The sequence below is a fragment of the Miniopterus natalensis genome, chromosome 22 (assembly GCF_054644295.1).
Source record: "Miniopterus natalensis isolate mMinNat1 chromosome 22, mMinNat1.hap1, whole genome shotgun sequence".
NCBI classification, from domain to species: domain Eukaryota; kingdom Metazoa; phylum Chordata; class Mammalia; order Chiroptera; family Miniopteridae; genus Miniopterus; species Miniopterus natalensis.
The window spans coordinates 5,767,449-5,790,193 of NC_142102.1; the positions used below are offsets into that span (position 1 = coordinate 5,767,449).

The 22,745-nt window shown below is 52.4% G+C and overlaps 1 protein-coding gene across 1 annotated transcript in view; it reads left to right on the plus strand.

Moving 5' to 3' along the window:
* Positions 1-13,627, plus strand: part of TMEM266 (transmembrane protein 266) — a 50,407-nt gene extending 36,780 nt beyond the window's left edge. The window contains 2 exon segments of the mRNA XM_087829215.1: positions 8,835-9,015; positions 12,474-13,627. Of these exon segments, the coding sequence (XP_087685341.1) occupies positions 8,835-9,015; positions 12,474-13,063 (771 nt within the window). The 3' untranslated portion in view covers positions 13,064-13,627.
* Positions 13,628-22,745: the final 9,118 nt, after the last annotated feature.

The window sequence follows — 22,745 nt, forward strand, 5'->3', positions numbered from 1 at the left end:
AGGACTGTCCTGGGTGTCATGCAGGACCTGGCTAGAGCTTGGTAAGGCAGCTGTCAGTCTAATACAGGCGTGGGGAACATCCGGCCCTGCCAAGGCAACTGCAGGCAGGACTTGAAATTCAGTAAATCTAGGAGCTTTCTTCATAGCTAAATTTTAAGTTGATAGTTTTGTATGGCACAGGAATGATGTTATAAATATCCAACTGGCTCTTGGCAGAAAAAAGTTTCCCCATCCCTGGTCTAATAGGAAAGCGAATGCTGTCCTCACACAGCTGGCCACATCAGAGACAGACACAAACACAGCGGCCCATCCACCCTCTTAAATTCACAGCCTCCCAGTCCTGCTGAGAGCAAGCTGACCCTCCCACTCGATTCACATTAACAGCACATGTGCCACATGGCTGAGAGCAAACCCTGGCGGCAACCCACCTCCTCAGTCTCCACTGTGACCCCATCTGAGCTCCAGGGGACCTGGTTCAAGTCACCCCCACATGCAGCCTCCTTCCCAGGGGTTCTCGGCCGGAGAGAGATTCTGCACAGGAAAGAGCCAGTAAATAAAGACGGATTCCCTCTAGGTAGTGACATCTGGAAAAGAGATGAACAGAAACAAACCACTTTAATTTAAAAAACATCTGAAGCCTGTCACCTTAGTTAAGACAGCAAAAAGGGCCAGATGGCTGGAATCCTGGGGATCACCAGGAAGCTGGGAGGAGCTGGTCAGAGCAGCCAGGATGCTGCTCTCCCAAAGCTTGGGGGTGCCCACTCCAAAGGCCGAGCAAACAGATGCCTCATTTTTAGCTGTATTTTAAGACCAGGTTTGAGACTTGACTGGGCAACAAATACCCTTAAGGCCATGAGAGTGTGGCTCAGGGGATGTCAGGAGTGGCCAGACCTTTTGGGAGAATAGCACCAGGATGGGTAAGAATAGGCTTTAGAAACAGAGTGCACAGCCAGCTCAGACACTTCCACCTGGAGCTTGAGCTGCAGACGGTCTGGTCGCTCTGGGCACTGATGGGGCCTCTGTGGGCCTTGGTTCTCCTAATCTGAAAACGGGGGATGGAAATGAAATCCATGAAGGATGGCTGTGAGATTGCTCAGCCTGAAGCCTGGCACAAATGGTGACCTGTGAGAGCTGACCCGAGCCAGTCTGTGCCCCACCCCCAAACACACTCATGTTACAGATAAGAAAGCTGAGGCCTGGGGACTTGACCAAGAGCGCACATTGAGTTGGGGCCATTTAGAGGCAGGAATGGAGCCAGGCGTCCTACCTGTGAACACTGCCTTCCCAGCCTGCCTTGCTTAGGGGCATTTTCCACGTCGCTTTCCACCCACATCACTTCTCAGCTCTCAGTGAAAACTGTGTACGGCTCCCTCACAGGCACAGTCTCCTGCCCAGCCCCACTTCCAGGCCATTCTCATCACCTTTGCCGTAGACGCTTGCTCTCCCTTCTGTCATTCTCAGAGTTCAGTGAAGCAATTTCCAAACCGAACTCGTATATGCTGCGTAAGAAACTGAAATTCACCAGAGTCCCAAGGAAATGTGTAGAATCTTAGTGTAAATTAAGTGTCCACTTTGCATTCACCCAGCTCTCTCTTGGGATGTGTTTGTATAAATATTTGCAGAAACTTCACTCCTCTTAGCTCTTTTTAAAATAAACTTTATTTTTTAGATTAGGTTTAGATTTATAGGAAAATGGTGAAGATCATTCCCATATCGTCCCCCACTGTTTTCTATACAATACCATCTCGCAGTGTTACAATGAATGGACAAGTACTGATATGTTACTCTTATAGCCCACACATTGTTCAGAGTTTCTTAGTGTTTGTTTAATGTCCTCCTTCTGCCTAGGGTCCTGTCCAGGGGTCCACACTGCCTTTAGCCTCCTTGTGTTCTGGGCTCCTCTTGTCTATAAGGTCCTCAGACTGTCCTTGTTTTCGGTGACCTGGACAGTTTGCAGGGGGACAGCTCAGTGTATTGCAGGCTGCCCTCTATTGGGATTTGTCTGATGTTTCTCATGATTAGGTTGCCGTTATGGGTTTTGGGAGGAAGACCCCAGAGGTGGTGTCCTTCTCACTGTGTCACATCCAGGGTGCACACTGTTGATGTGACATCACTATTGATCCTGACCATGGTCACCTGGCCAAGGCATGTTTGTTAGATCTCTCCACTGTAAAGTCTTTTTCACTCATCGTAGTTTTTTAGAAAGCGGAAATTGCTTCTTCCTGTGGCCCTGGAAACTCAGGTGACATGGTTTGCCAGTTTCTTGCATAAATATCTTGTGCATTTCATCTTCTGTGCCACATGGCCACTCATTTCTTACCACAGGCCACATCCTAGATGCCCCAGAACCACCTGTGTCACAGGTGAAAGGCCCCTTGCAGGGCATCTCCACCCCATGCCCTGGACTTGGCAGGTGGGGGAACCTGAGTCCCAGAGAGGGGGGAAGGTGAGCCCAACACTGCAAAGCAGTTAGGAGATTGGAAAGAGGGTCCCTTCTAGCTGATCCCAGTGTTTCCCCCAGGACAACACTGGCCTCCAGTCTTCACAGGGAGACAGGACTCGATGCCACCGTCATTCTGTCACCCCTTTTGAGCTCTGGGCTTACCACTCCTTAACAGATTCCTTCTGGAAAGGGGATTTTCAAGGGGCCAATGAGGAGGAGGAGAGGCCAGTCTGCCTCTCCTGAGCCATGGCTGGTCTGCAGCCAGCTTCTGGACTCCTCACTTCTGTGATGGAAGCAGGTAGCCTCAGACCCCTGATTTCAACAGTCCCTCAGCTGGAGGTCCCTTCCTGTTTGCTTTTATTTTGCTCTCTGTCTGGATCCCAGCCAGAATTTTCTTAGGAGTTAATCTCACGGGTGTACAGATGGGTTCCAGAGGCAGGAGGCCAGTTACTGTCCTACAGAGAGATGGTGGGAACATTCCATCTCTCTCTCTGCACTGTCTACTCCAAAGCTGTTTTAGCTGCAGTGATCAAGTGAATGCAATGATACGTTCTTCCAGCTCGTCTTAGAAAACCACTTCTGAGGTTTTGTGTACCTTGTGCCCAGCCTCTTGCTCTAATTTCAAAACATGTTCTGAAGGCCCCATTGTACCTGCTCTTTGCCCTGGAATCCTTGCAACAGCCTTTGGCCAAAATAGTACAGCCGGGCCCACAGTTGGAGTTTGTTTCTCTTCCCTGCTTGGTCCTGTGGGAAGGACAGAAGAAGTGAAGTATTCGTTCCTCAGCACCTTTTACCCTGAGATCGTTGGGGCTCAATCCAGGTGACTCAAGGCCCAATCTTCAAGGAGGACTTGTGGACCCCTGAGGGTGGCCATGAGCCCTGGGCAGGCATCAGCCCCTGAAAGAGGATCCTGTGTGGGCAGCAGGGTTCTTTTTTTTTACAGAAAGAAAGTTTATTTTACTTTCCCTCTGAAGGGAGAGGGCCAATGCATTACTAATCAATACAAGGGCCAGCAGGGTTCTAACTTCAGCTCCACCAGCAACTAGTTGTCTCCCTTGAATCTGTGGGCTCAGGTTCCTAACTGGAAAAAGGGATGCTGTAAGGATAGATTAAAGCAAGTGATGTGTGTGTGTATATGTATATATAAAGTCTGGCTCACTGTAGTCTGTCAGCAAATGTAAACAGAGAGAGAAAATGCCAAGTCACTTGTATAATGGTGACCATTTACAAAAGCACTGTCTCTGTCGTTGCTCATTCTGACTTTGATGGTCCAAGTTGGTAGGCTCCGTATTAGCAATCCCTTTAGAGATGGAGAGGCTGAGGCAGTGAGAGGCTGTTGCTCCGCCAGTGTCTCACGGCTGGGAGTGGAGCTCAGGGCTATAGAAGCAGGCCATCTGTACAAATTGCTGTTGGATGAGCAATGCCAGCAGCTCAGTCAGACAATCCAGAAATCTCAGTGGCTCGACACACGGAGTATTTGTCACTCATGTTACAGCCGAGAGCACGCTGCAGGAGGAAAGGAATGGGGTAAGAGGCCCTGTTTCTGTAGTCACTGGCCTCCAAGCTCCCCCCATATAGTGGCTTCTCCCAATTACAGGTCCTTGGCATTTTCTTCCTTAACCCAGGGGATAGAAATGGGGTGGAGAATTGTGCACAGGTTTTTATTGGCCAGGCCTGAAAGTGGTGACTTTGCTTCTGCCACCACTTTGTGGGCAGGACTCAGTCTCACAGTCACACCTAAAGCACCAGGTGCTGACAGAGTGGTCTGTGTGCCCAAGGAGAAAACTGTCACCTGCACAGTGCCCAATCCATAAAATGAGGCCAGTGGGCTCATGACAGGTCCTGCCCTTTCCCCTCCCCATATAGCAAGAGGCATAATCACGACGATTGATTCTCCCTGCATAAGTGCCCGTCTCCTGGCCTGTTTCTTTAAGAAACAGGTGATAATCTTAACCCCAAGCTACAGACATTTCTGGTGGAGGCAGTTGGGGTGAGGGGAATGTCCTGCTCCTCTCCCTCCACTCACTTCAACCTCTCATGTTCTGGGGTCATGCCCGCTTGTTAGGGAACCTGGGACCATGTGCTCCATCCATGCGCCTTGCTGTGGATGCCTGGCACCCCCGAGAAAATATTCGCCTTCAAGGCTGGGCCACTGGGGCTTGAGGGTCAACAGAGCCTTGGGTGGGTCAGAAACAGCAGGAAAGAGGTTCTATCTGGACTCTGGGAGTAACACTTGATGCTGGCTCATTACAGAGAACCCCCCGGTTTGCTGCAGAGGCACAAGCTCCCAGCTCAGCACCATAGTCTTTGTTACTTGGTTTATTCAAGATTGCCACTGTGGGATGTCAAGTGTGTGTTTTTTTAGAACATGGAAAGTGATTTGTAAAACAGCCGATAGTTTTAATGACAAACCTATTTAGCTGATAAAATTAGCCATCATAGGAATAACTTATGTTATCCTTTTGCCATAATTTAAATTGATGGCCAGCTACCAGTCATCTTTAACGGTGGATGGAAAGGGGCCAAGTGTGAATTCGGCTTCACCCTGCTCGTAAATCATAAGTTTGCAACTGTCTCCTGATTTTTATTATTACCAACAATGGCAAAACTAATGGAAATAAACATTGGATGCCATCCCAATAGCAGATGGGTCTGAAGGCAGGGCAGTCTGTGCAGACAGCACTAATAGGATGGAAGAAAATTATTGGTATTGCATTAGAAACCATCGAGCTCTGGCCAAAGTGTGCATCGATCAGGCCAAGGTGTGTCAATTGCATTCCACAACCCAGACCATTGAAGGCAGAGATGCACTGGGGTTGCCACCCCAAGGGGGGTCCGCCCTGCCCGGCATGCATTTAAGCCCAGTCCAGCAGAAGGGGCCCACTCGCTCCAGTAATGCATGCTGGCTTCCCTGTGGGGCTGGCGGATCTTGTCAGGTTATTGGATGAGCAATACTTAGCTAATGACAAGCATTAAGTAGGGCGGTGACTGCACTTTCTTTCTCCGCAAGTCACAGGATGGGCTTTTTTCCCACTGGGCCAGTTTGCCATGGAAAACTCAAAGCCACCAGGCGCCTTCCCTCCCAGGGCCCAGGCCCCAGGAACCCCACAAACCTCAGTATGGTGGGGTGGTTCTCATGCGTTTTTAGCAGTCTGACTGCGGGGTGTTTAGGTGTGGGGTCTTTGTATTTACCCTGCTTGGAATTCTCTGAGTTTCCTGAACTTGTGGGTTAATGTGTTTCATTAGATTTGGAAATTTCTTGGCCACAGTTCCTTTACTTATTGCTTCTGTCCCATCTTTCATCCTGCTGGAGTTCAGCTGCAGGTGGCTGGCCTGTGACCCTGCCTCACGTCTCCCCTACACCCTATTTTCCCCCCATCCTCCTCTCTCTCCTTTTTCTGGATGTAAGTTTTGTTTTTAAATATATTTTTATTGATTTTAGAGAGAGGAAGGCAGAGGTAGAGAGAGAGAGAGAAACATCAATGATGAGAGAATCATTGTTCGTCTGCCCCCTGCACGCCCCCTGCTGGGGATCAAGCCCAAAACCCGGGCATGTGCCCTGACTGGGAATCAAACCGTGACCTCCTGGTTCATAGGTTGACACTCAACCACTGAGCCACGCCAGCTGAGCTCTGGATGTAAATTTTTACATCTTTCTGTATAGACCAATCCTCAGGCTGTCTGGCCTGCATTCCCATGGAACACTCATGGGCAGCTTATCGATTACAAGTTATCAATAATGCATTTGTTCAGAGTGGCCTGGGAGGCCATTAGCTGGGTCTTCCGCCCTGATGAGCAGCCTTGGAGAAAGGGGGCTGGATATGCCCATGGGAAGTTCTGATCGGCCTGGGCAGGAGGGGTGGGTGCCCAGCCCCAGTAGCAGAGAGGGCTGTCTCATGGGCCCCTGTGACCTCTGAGAACTTGCTGCCAGAGGAGTGGCTTGAACCCTTTCCCCTGCACAGGCTACCCTATAATAATACAGCCCCAATTTCTTACCCTTTGAGGCCAACTGCCCCATTTGAGTACTGGGTTGTTGAGGTCCGGAGTGTAAGCCTAGTCTGAGACCAGAGTTAGAGCTCAGTCTGTGACTAGGGCTGGGGCTCAGTGTCAGGGCTCAGGTTTTGTTTCAGCTTTGGGCTAGGGTTGGGGCCCGGTTCCTGGCTGGTGCAGAGATTACAGTTTGGGGGGGTGGTAGGATGGCGGTGGTGTGCTGGGCTTCTTGCTGGCTGAGAGCCAGTGGCGCACACTTCTTCCCAGTTCTGCATGACCTTGTGCTGGTCATTTGAAATCGGCCATGGTGGGAGTATTTACACCACAGAGATTACCATACACTACAAATTAGGCCTTTTTTTTTTTTAAGGAAAAATTCTGATCTCCTTCCCCAGATTCCACTGAAATCATCATAGTAAAGAAAAAGCTCAAACACGTGAGAATTAAGAAACTCTCCTTAAATCCTGCCCACAGGACAACAAGGATAGAGATTTCCGTGGATTTGGGAGTGGGGAGAGTGGATGAGGAAGTGCTGGCTAGTGTAGCAGTGGAGTAGGAGTGGAGTATTTGTACCTGAAGTGCCTGCGGAGGAAGAGGGGAAGGGAAAGGCGCTAATTCTACCCTCGGAGCCCTGAGGCAGTTTGGGAGGAAGGGGGTGAGTGTGAAGCTGACCACAGGGGAGGGCTGGCTAAAGTTCTGTGTGTGTAATATTGGAACCCCCAGGCCCTTCGTCAAATCCTGCATGGCCAGGAGGCCATGCTCTACAAGAGCCACGTGCTTGTTCTCTGAAGAAATTGAACCAGAGGGCTCTGTGGGTGGGCACTGGGTTAGGCAGGGGCCTAGGGAAAGGGGCAGGGCTGAAAATGAGTAAGTGAAGGTCCTTCCATCCAGATGGGAGGGACCCTCTGCCCCTCTCCTGTCCTGCTCCCAGCACAGAGGCAGCCAGGGGTGTCCCCAGGCAGCAGGCTGAGGAACCTGCTGAAATACTCCGTGGTCCCAGAGACAAAACCTGTGCACACTGACACTGGGGAGTTGCCCCGATGCCAGTTTGCTGCCGGGCTACCCTAGTGTTAGTGAATGCTTTGATTGTGTGTTTCACTATCAAAAGAAAAATAAAACATTAAAATAAATAAACAGAAAGATTGGAAGGTGCTAAATGCAATGCAGAGGATTCTAACAGGCTGATGTAATGGCGTGCCTGGCTGGCTGCCTCAGGTGGAGCGGGCCGCGTGATCTGGGCGCACAGGTGAACCCAGCGCCGGCTTAATGGATTCCAGGAACCACAGGGAGGCCGGAGTTGTGCAGGGAGGTAGCATGAGCACCAGCTTCCTCAGCCAAGAGTAAGGAGCTTGGGTTTTCTCCCACTGAGGTGTATGGACAAAGGGGTGACCTGAGGGTCCCCGTGACTCCTGTTGGAGTACACCGGCACAGGGCCGTAGAAGCTGCAGAGTGGTCCAGGTGAGAGCTGGCAGTGGGGCTGGACTGGGGCAGGTGGTGGGGTGAGGGAAAGCCGGGAAGCAAGGGAAGTGACTGTGTTTGCTCCCCTAAAATGAGATGAAAACACCCGAGGAACAGGGTTAGGAACCTAGGAGGGGGCATAGTCCTGCAAGGAGACCCCACCTGCTCCTGGTGTTTGGGGGTTTATGGGAGTTTGTAAGAAGCCCTGCAGTGTGCTCTGAATGCTGGGTTGTAGCGAAAGGCTCTGTTCCACTGAGCCCCAAACTTGGCCTCTGACCAGGCACCTGGGAAGCCCCAGCATGTGAACGGCCATATCAGCCACCAACCCGAGACATCTGCAAGCCCCTCTGTAAGTTTTCCCCAACAAGAACATTAAACCAACCTCAGAGTGTGGGCAGCTTTTTGCAAAGTCTTATTGAAGCACCCGGGTAGTTCTGTGGGCTGAAACGCCCATTCTGTAGGTAAGGAAACGAGGCCACGTGTCAGTAAGTGCTAGAACCCTAGCCTGTTGCCTGGAGTGTCTGCAGTCCTCAGGACCCCTCCTGGACAAGCCATACGGGTGTCGCTAGAGGACGGAGAGGTCAGTGGGTGCCCAGAGGGAACTTGGGGGGTGCCAGCTGGTAGCACCCTGGGTAGTCCCCTCTGTACGTCATCAGTGCAAACACCTGAAGGGGCTTCAAACCCGGTCTCCCTGATGCCCCCAGTGTGCTTCCCACAAAGCACATCTGTTTCCTCCCCCACTTCACCAGGGGCTACAGGTGAGACATGGGACACACTTTATTACCTGGAGGGGGCTCTTGTGGCTTTAGGCCTTTGGGTGCTCAGAACCCCCAGGAGCAGTGTCCCAGACCACTGGTCCACACCCCACCTGCTTCTGCATGAACTCTGCCTATGCCCCCACCCAGGTCCCCTCAGTGTGGCCCCCAACCCTTTCCTCTTGCAGTTCGAGATCCGGCAGCTGCGGGCACACCTGGCACAGCAGGACCTGGACCTGGCAGCGGAACGGGAGGAGGCGCTGAGGGCCCCACAGGTGCTCCACAGGCCATGCAGCCGTTACCATGTGGTAGAGGAGACGGCAGCTGAGGGCATTGAGGGTATTGTGGAGCAGCTGCAGCCCTCACCAGGTGAGTTGCCCATGGCCTCCCCTAGTTCCACCTTGGGGGCACCCCTCGCCTCTGAGATCTCAGGGTATGCACCCAGCTTCCTGGAGCTGGAGCCTGTGACCAGGGACTGAGTCCCATCCTTGGCCCATGATTTGGGAGGTAACTTCAGATCAGGACCACCTCTTTGAACCCAGGAGACACCGGTTTAGCCAGACCACCTTGACTGACCTTGACAGGCCTTGACATGATCTCGGTGTGTTGTATCGTCTCCTGCCTGTGGGCTCTGTGCTTTGTGTGCATGGTCCCCCAGTCCTCACACGACCCCTGAAGGAAGTGCGACGTCTACTTTATGGACGAGAACACTGAGCCCCAGGAAAGTCATCCAAAGCCACTTTCCTATCGGGCTGTCCAGCCCACCAGGGCTGGGCTAGTAAGTCCAGGCCTGGGGCCAGAGCAGCCAGATTCTAAGCTCAGGGTACAGAAGGCCAGCTGTGTCACCTCGTACAGGGCCTTAATTTTACTAGCTGTTAAGTGGGAACATGCTGACCCTCCAGGGAATGCTCAGGGCAGGGGCTGCAAATGGCCTCCAAAGCTGCACATCAGTCCTTGTAGGTGTCAGGTGGCAGTGTGTTGTCATTGGGTGGAAGTACCCTCATCTGGTGACCTTGCCCTGTCAGGTTTGGGCTGTGTCAGGGTTTAAGGAGGCTGTGTTCTGATGGACTCAGGCCAAGGACCGGCCTCAGCTTAGGGGCCTCAGCAAAGCCCAGACAGCAGATCTCTGTCCCAGGTACTTTTCCTGCCCAGGTCTGAGTCCTAACTTGCACCTGAAAATGTGATCAGGTGGCGTTTTGTACCCCTCTGCAGAACTTTACATTCATCTGTGTTCAGCCAGAGATCAGGTTTTTAAAAAAAATTTATTTCATTATAGGTCACATACATTATTAGTTTCAGGTTACAACATCCTTGAGTGGGCCAGGGAGACAGGGTGTCCCCGAGCTGGTCTCACTCTGCCCAGGAGCTGTGTCGAGGGAGAGATCTACGTGACATTGGAAATTATGGCTGGACAAGCTGGGGGTACTCTCAGCCACTCTGGAGATGGGGAAAGGGCAGCGTGTGTTGCTAACATTGACCTTCAGGCCAATGAGGGCTCTGAGGCTGACCATGTCACAACTGTACACACACCACACCATCCAGGGATTAACCTGCAGACACGAGCGATAAGTCACAGGAGCACGGGGAGGTCAGCCCGGCAGTGTGGGAGTGCCAGCCCCTGCCCAGGCTGGAGGAAGCAGTGCCTGCGGTCACAATGCCAATCAGCTTGTGTTTAGGCTTCTCTGGCACAAATCATTTTTATAACCCGGGCTGCAAAGTTACAGGCATTGGGGCCTGCCAAGTTCACGGTGTAGTCGATAAAACTTTCCTCCCAAATTTATTGGTCTTTAAGCTTCCCCATAACTCACGAGTTACAGCCCCTGGTGGGACTGCCATGGTCTTAACCATATATCACAGTGACCCTCGGCAACCCACCACAGAGCTACAGCAGGCCAGCAGGTCCGCGCCTTCCCTCTGCCGAGCAGAGCTTCACTTGGAGACGACTGTGGCAATGAAGGCAAGTCCGGCTAGAGGAGGAGCTTGAGGGTCAAGCCAGAGTGGGCAACTCTGGGGCAGGCTAGGTGGGTGAGCTAGGGGGGCAACCTAAGAGCCAGATGGGGAGCTAGGGGCTGGGTGCTAGAGTGGTAACCTAGAGTGGGGTATTAGTGGGGCAGACTAGAGTGTGCAGTGAGATCGCAGAGATAGCCTGGGGAGCTATGGGCCCAGCTGGGGGGAGGAGGCGAGATAAAGTGGGGAGCTAGTGTGGGGTGCTAGGGGTCCAGCTCAGGGGCAAGCTACAGTGGGGAGATAGGAGCATGCTAGTTAGGGGACAAAGGTCACAGGCTGGGCGGAGATAGAGGGGCTGCCTAGAGGGTTGAAGTACAGGGGGCACCAAGGTGGCCCAGCTAGTGTGTGGATCTAGCAGTCAGACTAGAGTGGGGAGCTAGGGGGACAAGTTACGGGTTCAATCCAGTGGGGGGAGTTATAGGGGCTTATAGATGTGAGCTGGAGGGGCAAATGGGGGTTCGAGTTAGAGTGGGGAGCTGAAATAAGAAGCCAGGGCACAAGATAAAGTAGGAGCTAGGGAGGGGAGGTCAGGGGAGAGTTATGGGACAAGCAAGAGTGTAAAAGCTAAAGTGGGTAGAAAGGGTGGGGTGCTTGAGTGGGAGCTATAGGGGAAGCTAGAGGGGCGGGATGAAGTGGGGTGCCAGGGGTACCAGCTAGAGTGGGGATCTGGGAAGAACTTAGAGAGTCAAGCTAGGGAGGTGAGCAAGTGTGGGAATATAGGGGAGACAGTCTAAGGGGGGGAACCAGGGGGGTTAGCTAGAACAGGGAGCTAGGTGGGGGGGCTAGTTGGGGATCAAGGGTGGGTGGGAGCTAGAGGAGTGAGGTAGAAGGATGAGTATGAGTGAGTATCCAGGGTGGGGAGTGCCTGTTAGAGGACCAAGCTAGTGGGAGCTAGTGCAGGGTGCTAGGGGGGATAGGTAGAGGCCAGCCAAGAGTGGGGAGCTAGAGGGTGAGATAGATTGAAGAGCTGAGGGGCTCCCTAGAGTTTAATACTGGGGGCAAGCTAACGGGGGAGTTTGGAAGTGGGGAAATGGAAGAATGAGGCGTTAGCATGTTTAGCTAAGTGGGGTGCTAGAGTAGGGACCTGGGGGTAGAGCTGGTGGGGTGAGCTAGAGTATTGATCTAAAGTGGGGTCTCGGGATGAGCGAGGGGTAAGCTAGAATGGAGTGCTAGGAGGACAATCTAGAGGGTCAACGCAGAGGAGTTCAAGGGGGCAAATGAGTGGGATGCTAGGTGGGCGAGCTAGTGTGAACCAGGGCGGGGACGTAGCATGGTGAGCCGAGGGGGGCTAGGTACCATGGGGGGCTGGAGTGAGATAGAGGAGCAAGTTAAGGGCATGAGTTTGAGTATCGGGAATGGGGAACCAGAGTGGGGAGTTTGTGGGTCAGGCTAGGGTGGCCAGCTACAGTGGGGAGCTAGGGGGCACACTACTTTGGGATCAAGATGGCAGGTTGGGGGGAGCTAGAGGACCAAGATAGAGTGGGGGACCAGATTGGGTAGATAGGGGGTGAGCTAGAGAGGCAAGCTGGGGAGACAAATTGGTAGCTAGAGAGGCGACCAGCTCTTGGTGTGAGCTGAAGTAGGGTGCCAGGGGCTTGAGCTACAGGGGTGAACTGATGAGGACAGCTACAGGGGGGAGCGGGGGGTGGAGGGCAAAACAGGGCAGTGAGCTGGGGTGGCATCTAGAGGGATGGTGGCCAAATTGTATGGTATCAAATAGTAGTTACTGTGTGTGTCTAGACATGTATACACATCTGCCCTCATCGGGACCCACAGGGGTAGAGGGTGACCTGTTACCGGCGCCTCTCCTTTCTTTGCAGGCACTGGAGTCCCAGATCCAGCCGTGTGTGTGGTCACCACGGCTGCCATAGACGTCCACCAGCCCAACGTCTCCTCTGACCTCTTCTCGGTGGACGTGCCCCTGAAGCTGGGCAGCAAGGGCACCTGCGTGAGCTCCACCTCTGAGAGCGCCTCCTGCTCCACTGGCAGCTCCGTCACTGGGGTCCAGAGCGACAGCAGCCAGACACTGTGCTCCTCCAGGGACTGCAGCACCGCCCGCGAGTTGTCCTCTGAGCCCAGCCCCTCTCCCTTGCCACTGCCACCACCACCCCAGCAGCAACATGCGGAGACCACAGTCCAGGACCTGCTGTCCTCCCTGTCAGAGGACCCCTGCCCATCCCAGGGGTTCTTGGACACAGACCCCTTTGTCCAGCCCAGCCCAGCCGGCTCCGCCCCAACCAGCCCCGAGCTGGAACGCAGGGTCAGTCTGTTCAACCAGAAGAATCAGGAGGGCTTCGCTGCCTTTCCGATCCAGCCCGTCATCCACTTCCAGCCTGCTGCGCCCACGCTGCAGAAGCTCAGATCTTTGGAATCCAAAGAGTAGACACTGCACAGGGTTCCTGAAGCCTAGAGCCTCCAGCAGGCTGGGTGGGAGAAGGGCAGACAGTCGGGGCCCCAGAGGCCATCAAGGGTCACATGAGGGACCCAGGAGCCCACCTGGCCTCTCTCAGGGTGCTGCCTGCCTCCAGGGAGGTGATTCCAGGACAGGAGGACACACGCCTCAGACCTCAAAGCCCGGAGCTGGTGCCTCCTCTGGCAGTGATCAGGGGAAGGCAGTGCTCACGGCTGGGGTTTTTTAAACCATTTTTACAAAAACCAGCCTGTGGCCCAGCTTCAGCAGGGTGTAGAGTCCAGGCCCAGCTCAGCCTCTGCCGTTGCCTTTGTTCCTGGTGCCCACCCTGGACCCTCGGGAACAGCACTGTGAGCAGGGGCTGTCCAGCCCCACCCCCAAGCCCTCTAGTCCAGGAATCCTGGGTGGAGCCCACACAATCACAGAGACCGCCATCTGAGCCTATTTCGTTCCTCCTCATTCTCTCATTTCCGCATGAGCCTTTCTGAGTATTTTTAAGACAAACCCTAGTTTTCACCTTCACAGGACATAAAGGGATGAATTTGGAGGTGGGTGGGGGTGTTCTTGGGGGAGGGGACAGTCATTTTGCAAACTCAGCTTTAATAATAAAAACCAGCTGCACTGAGACTTAGGGTGGGCAGTTTTCCTTTGGTCGCTGGCTTAGGGGAAGAGTGCGGTGCCTCACTAGGGTGGGGTTCGCCTGGTGAAAACCAGTCTAGGGGCCCCAACCCCTCTGTGGTAGCCCTGAGGCCTTTTCAGAATGGAGGGCACCCTGGGCCCAGGCAGGAAGCACGCACATTGCCCGGGTGTGCGACTCTGGACTAGTCCCTTCCCTCCCCTCATCCCCCCACCTAAGTGGAGGTCAGAATTCCACCTTTCTTGCTGACAACTGTCTAACCCAGCCCCCCGACCGGGGATTTCGAACTCGGCAGGTGCACAGCTGAGCACCATCCTGACACCCGCTTCTGCCTGGCATCAGTGGCTCCCTTCTCTTCCTCCACAAGCCGGCAGGAACCCTGGCCATTCTGCCCTCCGGACCACCTGCCCGAGCCCAGGCCCCTCTGGCTCCCGTCTCCTTCAGTGCACCCTCCAGGCTGCTGAGCCTGATCCATCTCCCTCGCTGAAAAGCTTCCAAGGTGTCGGGTTGATAACCACATTTAGTTTTACGTACCCCAAAAAAAAGGGAGGTGGGGGGATTGGACTCCCACTGTCTCACCTGAACTCCTTGGCATGGTCAGTCCCTTCACAAACTGGCTTACCTGCCACTCTGGCCACCCCTTCTCCCTTCGGTCTCGGTCTAGGTGCTCAGTGTGTGAATGTCTCAGGCAGGCACCTGTGGCACCACGGAATCACATGAAGGCACAGTGATCCCATGGCTGTCAGCACCTGCTTCCCTGCCTGTCTCCCTTCAGTTCTGAGCCCAGAATCCTGCATGAGGCACAGGCATGGGAAGTCACTGGGGACAGATGGCTGCGCTGGAAGAAAGGGAGGAAAATCAGCACATGCAAAGCCAAGATCAACCCCCCGATTCACAGGGAGATTAGCAGCTGTTTAAAGTGGTAAAGGAATCACTGTCTAACTGAGCTGGTCTGGGGATGTCATCGGAGGCATTCTGGGTCCCTAACAGCAGAATCACAGCTTCCACTGACGAGCAGTCTACTAAGGCCTCTCCTGGGCTGCTTTAATCCCCAATGACCCTATGAGGTGGGTGTCACTATCTCCATTTTACACAGGAAGAGCCTGAGGCTCAGAGAGACTTCAGAACTCTCCTAAGGTCAAACACTAATGAGAGGCACTGAAACTGGATCCCAGATCCACCTTGCAGTGTGCTAGGTACAGTGCTCCCAGGCTTTACAAAGCAAAATAGTCACGCTCAGCTTCTGTCACATGAAGGGCTAGAGGGCATCTCATGATTCAAGATCTCTAGGGCAAGAGCCAGCAGGGTCCTTGATTAGTGTTCTGCAGGCTTGACACGAAACCACCACCGTCCTCCTCAGCCAGTCCCCGCTGGCTGAGCGCCCATCGACCAAGCTGGGTAGTGTTGGCTGCCCCAATGGGTAAAAGGGCCTGTCCTGAGCCAGAGGTGAGACCCAACTGCTAGCCAGCACTTGCCTCTGCTGTGGACTTCTACTCCAGAGAAACCGGAAGACCGAAAGGACAGCAGTGGGGAAGAATGCTAGGCAAGTGTCTCCTGCTCTGTGCCTCAGTTTTCCCACCTAGAAATGGGGTCTGCAGAACAGCTTCCGTTTAAAAGCTGATCTCTTAGGATAGTTACAAATCACTGTGAGGTGAAATTCTGCCTGAGCAGTTCTGTGTTAGAACTGCTGCACAGCCAGATTAAGATGGGAGGGAAAGATAGTAAGAGGTGGTCCCCGCCTCTGCAAGGACAGTCCACTGTCACAGCTTTAGAGGGTGCACACTTACATGCCAGGACAGGCACAGAGTACAGGAGGCGAGAGTAAAAGCTTTCGCTCTCACGGCTCCCCTGGGAGGGCCCATAGCCCAGAATCTGGCTGGTTGGCAGCTGGGGGGCAGGTGGAGATGGAGCAGAGCACTCCTGGGAGGCCTGCAGTTCTGGGCAATGACTCTCCTTTCAGAGAGCCCCTTTGGTGCTCCCCCTGAAGGGAGAGGGTCTGGATAACAGCAGTTGTCTCCTGGAAGCCAACAAGAGGGTGATAACAATAATGGCTTCCATTCATTCACTTCCTACTGTGACAGGCTCTTTATCATAGCCCTGCAGAGTGGGTGCTGTTTTCCCTGCTTTAGAAGAAAAAACAGGCACAGAATGATTGATGAAATGACCTGCCCAAGAGCACACAGCTAACTAGTAAGCTAGTGGGAGGGTTCAAATCCAGGTCTGTCCAGGTTAGATGTCATACTGGAGATGGAAAAATGATCCACCTGGAAGGGGACACAGCCAGGGACAGAAGTCAGGCCTCCGGTCCCCAGGCAGTTGCCGTCCCTCAGCCACCCTCTTTGCGGAGCCCTGTGGGCCCTCCTACAGGGCCAACCTCCCTGCTCAGCCTCACCACCAGGGCTGGAGAGAAGCCAATCTTGTGGCCAGGGTGCCACCCTGACAATGCCAGCCCTGGCAGCAGGGGTAAGGCTCAGAGCCAGCAGTGCTGGTGGCCAGCCCCCAAGAGAGCTGGGCCACAGCCAGGCAGGCCTGGCCCACAGTCCACTTTCCCTGAATGACTCAATGGCCCCTCTGCAGCCAGCCCTGGGCAAGGCATCTAACCCAACCTTGCCTTTTCAGACCGTCACACAGACACGGGCTTTCACAGACCAAGCAGTTAGAGGCGTGGCCGTTTTCATTCCCTCCGTGACCTTCAGCTCAGAAATGCCTGATCTTGTCCTGGTGCTCCATCCACAGTCCACTGTGATGTGATTTCCTGGTCTCTAAAGAAGACTAAGCAGGGCTGTGGAAAGCTCACTAAGCTAATAGGACACTTGTTCTTAACAAGGACACTGACAGCAGCTCTGGGGGTGACATAGATAACCCCAGGTTTCAAAAGACATGTCAGGGCTGGAGAGATGTCTGGACCTCTCTACCTCAAGTGCTGCTGGGCATATAGGGTGTGTCAGTGCCCAGGTACCTGTACTCTGAGCCCAGCTGTTTCTGGTTTGCTATATGACCCCATTCCCCCCAAACACACCCCAAGAGGAATAACAACCCCCCTCCCCCCCCGAGGGCTGCTGGGATGGCTAATGACATAATGGAGGAAAAGCCCTTTGAGAATGTTTCAAGGGAGACACAGCAGAAACTATCCTCATTAACAATAGATGCCTGGGATGTTCACTGCCTGCCCAGGCTCAGCACTTCCATGGATGGCTGCCCAGGAGATGCTCAGTTATTTCGCCAGCTGCTGCTGAAAGTTTGGGGTGGGAAGGGTGGTAATGGGGTGTAAAGGTACTGAGAGGCTGAGAAGACATGTGCCCTGTCCTAGCCCAGGCACTGCCTGCCCTTCCAAGCTCATCCCTGCTCACACATCCTCGTTGGTGCCCCTATAGATGTTGTCCTGGAGTCCCCAGTTAGGTAAGAGCACGCTGCTGTTTCCCTGACAGGAGGCACCTTACCTGTCTTCCTTTGCCTTTTCCAGTATAAGTCAAATACCTACATTTCCCTGACATGACTGCACAAGGAATTCATAACTACTATGGATTTTTTTGGGGGGGGGTGCTGAAAAGTTTGGTACTGTTTCCTAGCAAATAATTTAATTATCCAAAGAAAATGATGGGACATTTGCCTCTGAATTCATTGCAAGCTACCAAAGAGACACGCTGGCATCATGTCATTCAGAGCGCCAGGCTGCAGCACAGGGGGACCAGCTGCCTACTCGGCCTGAAACAAGCAAATGAATTAAATTCACCACCCTGGAGATCAATCAGGGCATTAAACACTGGGATGAATGTAGTAAACCTCTTCAGTGCCTGAGATTTACGGGGTATCTTTCACCAAGCATTCTAGGACCCTCCCCAACACCAATTAGGCCTTATAACTAGGTAGACTCTCTACCTCCACTGTATAAAGAAGGGGCGTGGGTTCTGGGGCTGGGGTATGTTAAATGCCACAAGGGACAGCCAGTGTGCAGACCAGTTCCAGAGTGTAGTACAGAGCCCTGCATCCCTGGGCAGAGTAGCTCAGAATGGAGGGATGCCAGGCTGGGACTCGGGATCGGGGCCCAGAGTCCATCATGTTCCTCATGCTTCTGGACTTCGTCTACACTGGCCTTCTGCCTGGGACACACTTCCTCACTGGCTGATTTTGTGCCCCTTCTGCATTCAGCTCAGCTCTCACCTAGCTCCTTCCACTGCGCCCAGCCCACCCAGGCCACGTTAGGTGCCTCCCCTCTTCTCCCCAAAAGGGAGATATGACATGTGGTTAAGAGCAGACTTTGGCCTAAGGTCATTGTCATTTTCTCATATGGACAGTGGGGAATAACACTACACCTTGCAGGATTATGAGGCTTATACAGGATAACGTATATAAAGGGCTCAGCACAGAATCTTGGGCGTAAAAAGCTCTCAAAAATAATTACCATCACCATCTTACCTAGCTGTCTGAGATCTGCCAGCACATTCACAGGTTAAAGCTTGAAGATACCTTGAAAGACAACCAAGTTCAATTTGTCATTTTACACATGAAAATGATGCATAAAAGGAGATGGAACATGACACCAGGCTGTGTCTGTGGCAATAAGAGAACCAGGACAAGAACCTAAGTATCCTGGTGACCAGCCCACTCTGTGCTCAGCCTTCCCTGTGGTCCCAGGTCCCAGCCCCAATGTCCCCCTGCAGCGCCACTCTGGGAAGGGGAAGAGCCCTGCAAGCGGGAGATGAGTGCACAGAAGGGCAGCAGGAACCTGCCTTTAACCATGTGACCAGTGGTGGGAGGCAAAGGCGGTGAAGCCCAGAGAAGCTTCACCAGGGCCTGAGCACTCCACAATCCAGGCGCTCCAGAAAGGAAATGCCAGCTTTCTTCCCAACAAAGTCCTCCTTGCATCACTGCTCCATGCTCCTAATGACAAATCAGAGGAGTCCTGCAGAAGCTGGAAGGTGTGGGAGGGGAGCCTGGTATAGTGGAAAGGCCAAGTCCCCAGACCTGGAGTCCAGTTCAGGGTCCACATCTCACTGACTGCTCTCTCTCGTCAGTCACCTCTCAGCCAATTTCTTCATCCAGAAAGTAGAGGTAGTAACACCGCATGCATTACTGTATTAGAGAAGGACATGTAATGCACCTAGTAGGTTCTCAATAAGTAATACTGGCCATAAGTGCTGGTTTGTGTTCCAGTTTCTACCACTTGCTTTATGACTGAGGCAAATCACCTTTTTTACCCAAGAGCCTGATTTCTTCACAGTTTCTTACCCTTTCCACCTCTGATGTAGCACTTTAAATGAAATTACTTTATAAACCAAGGATTATCAACAACTCTTCTTCATTTGGGTTTCCCACAACTGTTTTTAAACCCAGGGGTATACTAAATTGTGGCAGTATATCACCTTAATGGGCTTCCTATAAGGTTCTTAGTCAAGTCACCTTTAGCTAACCAATTCTATGTTATAATCAAGAGTGTCCTCTGGGTTACCCAGCCTCTTAAGACCACTTTTCTGTATAACAAAACAACAACCCTTCAAGAGAGAGAGTGTGAAATGCAACCTAGCCAACCCTTCCTTTCAGAAAGAGAGAAAAAAGAGCACTTACAGCTGGGGTTTCAAACCCCCCAGCACCGACACGCCCAGGCTCTGCCAGCAGCACACTCCCACTAGCCTGGAAGAGCCCCACACTCTGCCAGCCTCGCCCACAGCTCTGGACCATTTCCAGTCTCTGGGGACCCATTCTATAACCAAAGAGCTTTCAGCCAAACCCACCCAGGGCACAAGGCCATAAGATTTCTGCAACAGCCTCCTAGTCACTTCCATCTCCTCCCTCCATCCTTCCTGAACACACCACTGGGTTAGGTTCCTTCTCCAGGTTAGGTCACGGGCCTTCCTCACAAAATGTCAGTGGCCCCCCTGTTGCCAGGAGGGAGGCAGGACCTCAGAAAGTGACACAGCTCTTTGTGGAACATTCTTGATATGCTGGCATATTTAATTCCAATATTACAAACAAGGAACAAAGACCAACTAATAGAGAGTATTTCTAAGTATTCAACACATGTCCACTAAACAAGCTGTGGTAGGTCCATGGCTGCTGGCTGCCTCACTTCATATGCATTTGCTACTCGTCCATTCGCTTTGCTATCTGCTTACATTCCTAAGGAGTAACAGCCATCAAAGTTTTAGAAAAATGTAAGACAGACCTACAACTGGGAAAATTCTATTAATTTTTCCTGCAAATCAGGAAAAGATATATACCTTTCACAGTACCAGCCCTGGTCCAGCTCCTGAAATGGTATTACTTGAGGGCAAACTTTGAGAACCACTGACCTATGAGGAAAAAGGCCAAACTCCTCAGCCCATCAATCAATCTCTTCCAAAACCCCTTCCCTGGTATGCACACCCCCATGTTTCTGCCCTTCACTGCCTCAATCATCTATATGAGCTCTGATCTCAGTTTCCCCTTCTGCTCCAACACGCTAATACTGAAGCCTCCCCGCCAGGATGACAGGGCAGGCTCACGGAGGGAGACCTCTCTGATACGTTCTTGCTGACTTTTAGGCCGTCTGCTTTTCTAATCACTGGGTCTCATCTCATCTTTCCTGGTAACTGCAAAATCTTGAGAGTTGGGCCCCAGTGGCCCGTATTCTCAGAGCCCAGTGGGGTGCTGTTCTTCCAGACCACAAGCTCTCCATTCAGGACAGGCTGGGCCACTCTCTCCTGGGTGTTTGCTCCAGAACCTGCATAGCACAGCTGGTGAGCCAGGGAGCCCAGCAGGCACATTCTGCACAGAACTGCTGAGCCCGCAGGGCTGGGGAGAAACTGGACCCTGTGTTTTCTCAGCCACTGAAAAGCTGAGTGAGGGGCCATCCTCCTGATCCAGATGCCCTTTCAGGGATGCCCTTCTACGTGAATATTTCTGCCTAAGTAACCAGGCCATCAAATTCCCAGGGGCTATATGAGGTGGACCAACGACCTTAAAAGACTCGGGAGAAAGGCAGGAAAAGCACACACACCAAGGAAAGCTGCCCGTAACACCTTTCACCCACACTGCTTTCAGGGCCACAGCTCTGGGCCCTCAAGCCAGAAGCAGGGCAGTCATTGGAAGCTGACAGCTTGTTTCCACTAAAACACACAGATAAAGGGCACGTCAAACCTTCTGGCATATGTAACGTCGTAACAACTTGTCCCCACCTCACTCAACTGCCTTCTAAAGGTAAAGTCTAAGTGGGTACTCAGAGGGTCTTCGGAGTTGAATAAAATGCTGCTGGAAAGACAAACCCAGAATACCATCTCTCCTCCTTGATGAGGACCCTGCGTGTGCCCACCCCACCCCTCAGCACTCAGTGCCCTTTACCTGAGGGTGCTGTGCAGCAAGTCTCCCTGTTCCTGCAGCCGAGGCAAGACAGAAGCACACCCTGGTGATGCCACCGCTCTGAAGCCAGACTTCCTGGTTTCAAATCCTAGCTCTCATTTATAAGCTGAATTTGGCAAGTTATATTACCTCTTTGTACCTCAGTTTCCTCATCGGTAAAATAGTAATATTAACAGCATCTATTTTACAGGGTGGTATGAGAACTAAGGGGTTTAACGTGTATGAACTGTTACAATGGTGCCTGGCATACAGTAAGAACCACACTTACGCTATTATGATGGTGATGAGTTGCAGCCAGTAAACCTAAGTGAACAGCTGCGTGGGGTGGAGCAGTCACGACTACAAGAAGCCAAAGGGAGACAGACCCAGCAGTTCAACTCTGAGGCTAGGAACCACGTCAGGGTACAACCTGAGACAGTCCTCCCTTTGCTGTCTCTCCTGTCCCAAGTTATTGTCTCCAACAGGGATGAGGGGTAAATGGAGACACCCCTGAGCAAGGCCGGCTCCCCGGGGAAGAGCCTCAAAGACAGCAATAAAACATGGGAGTTAGCTGGGCCGGCGTGGCTCAGCGGTTGAGCATCGACCTATGAACCAGGAAATTGGGGCACGTGCTGGGTTACCGGCTCCATCCCTAGCAGGACACATGCAGGAGGCAGCCGATCAATCTCTCTCACTGATGCTTCTCTCTCTCCCTTCCTCTCTCTGAAATCAATAAAATATTAAAAACAAACAAACAACAACAAAAAAAACACCATGGCAATTACTTTCCCAAAAATGATTCAAGCATGTGACCTTGGACAGGTCACTTTACCTTCTTCACTTCTTCCACAGTGTCCCCATCCATACAAGGGGCTGGATGGACGACTGCGCAGCTCGGACACATTAGGACCTATGGCTGACACAGAGCATCACTTCACTCCTCTCCTCTTGCCTCGTTAGCAGAGGTTGAAATGCCAGGGACATTTAACTTCTAGAAGTGTTTCACAGCAAATGATTATGACACAAATCAAAAAGGTTCAGCTAGTCAACTCTAGGCTGGCCCCTCCGTTCCTCCCACATGTATCACTGGTGACTTCCCATCTCTTCCGTGCTGTTTCCCTTGTTCTGTTAACTCCTATTACTACTGCAGAGCTGCTTCAAAGTGGCAGCTCTGTCACAACTTACCTGCTACTCCTGGACTCCTATGGCCCCAGAAACCTGTCCATGCTGTCTTACAGGCCTGGCCAGAGCCTCCCCAACCTGTTCTGGGCATGCACTCACACAGCTTCTAGCTCCGTGTGACACTCTCAACCTCGGCCATGCCCTAGGACAGCAGAGTGAGTGCCGGAACTAACCACAAGTATGGTGACTCACACGCCTGGCCGCTTTCTGAGAGAGCTCAAAGGAAGCCATCAGGAGGGCAAACGAACAGCCAGAGCATTCTCTGAGATTTTAAGCATTCATAATAATATCAAACTATCTGCCCGCAGACTAGGCCATACTGTCTAAAAGCAGCTCCTCCTTCTCCGCTCCCCTCTCCTTTACAGACTCAAAGTCCTACAAGCGGACAAGACCTTAAAACAAAATGGGATACAATCTAACTTCAACCAACAAGTACATTGAGCAGGGTAAGGCTGAAGTCAGCACTGCTACTGTCACATTAGTTATGATTTTCTGAAGCCGGTTATATTTTAGATAAAGCTCACGCTGTGTGGCTGTGCTTTCTTAACT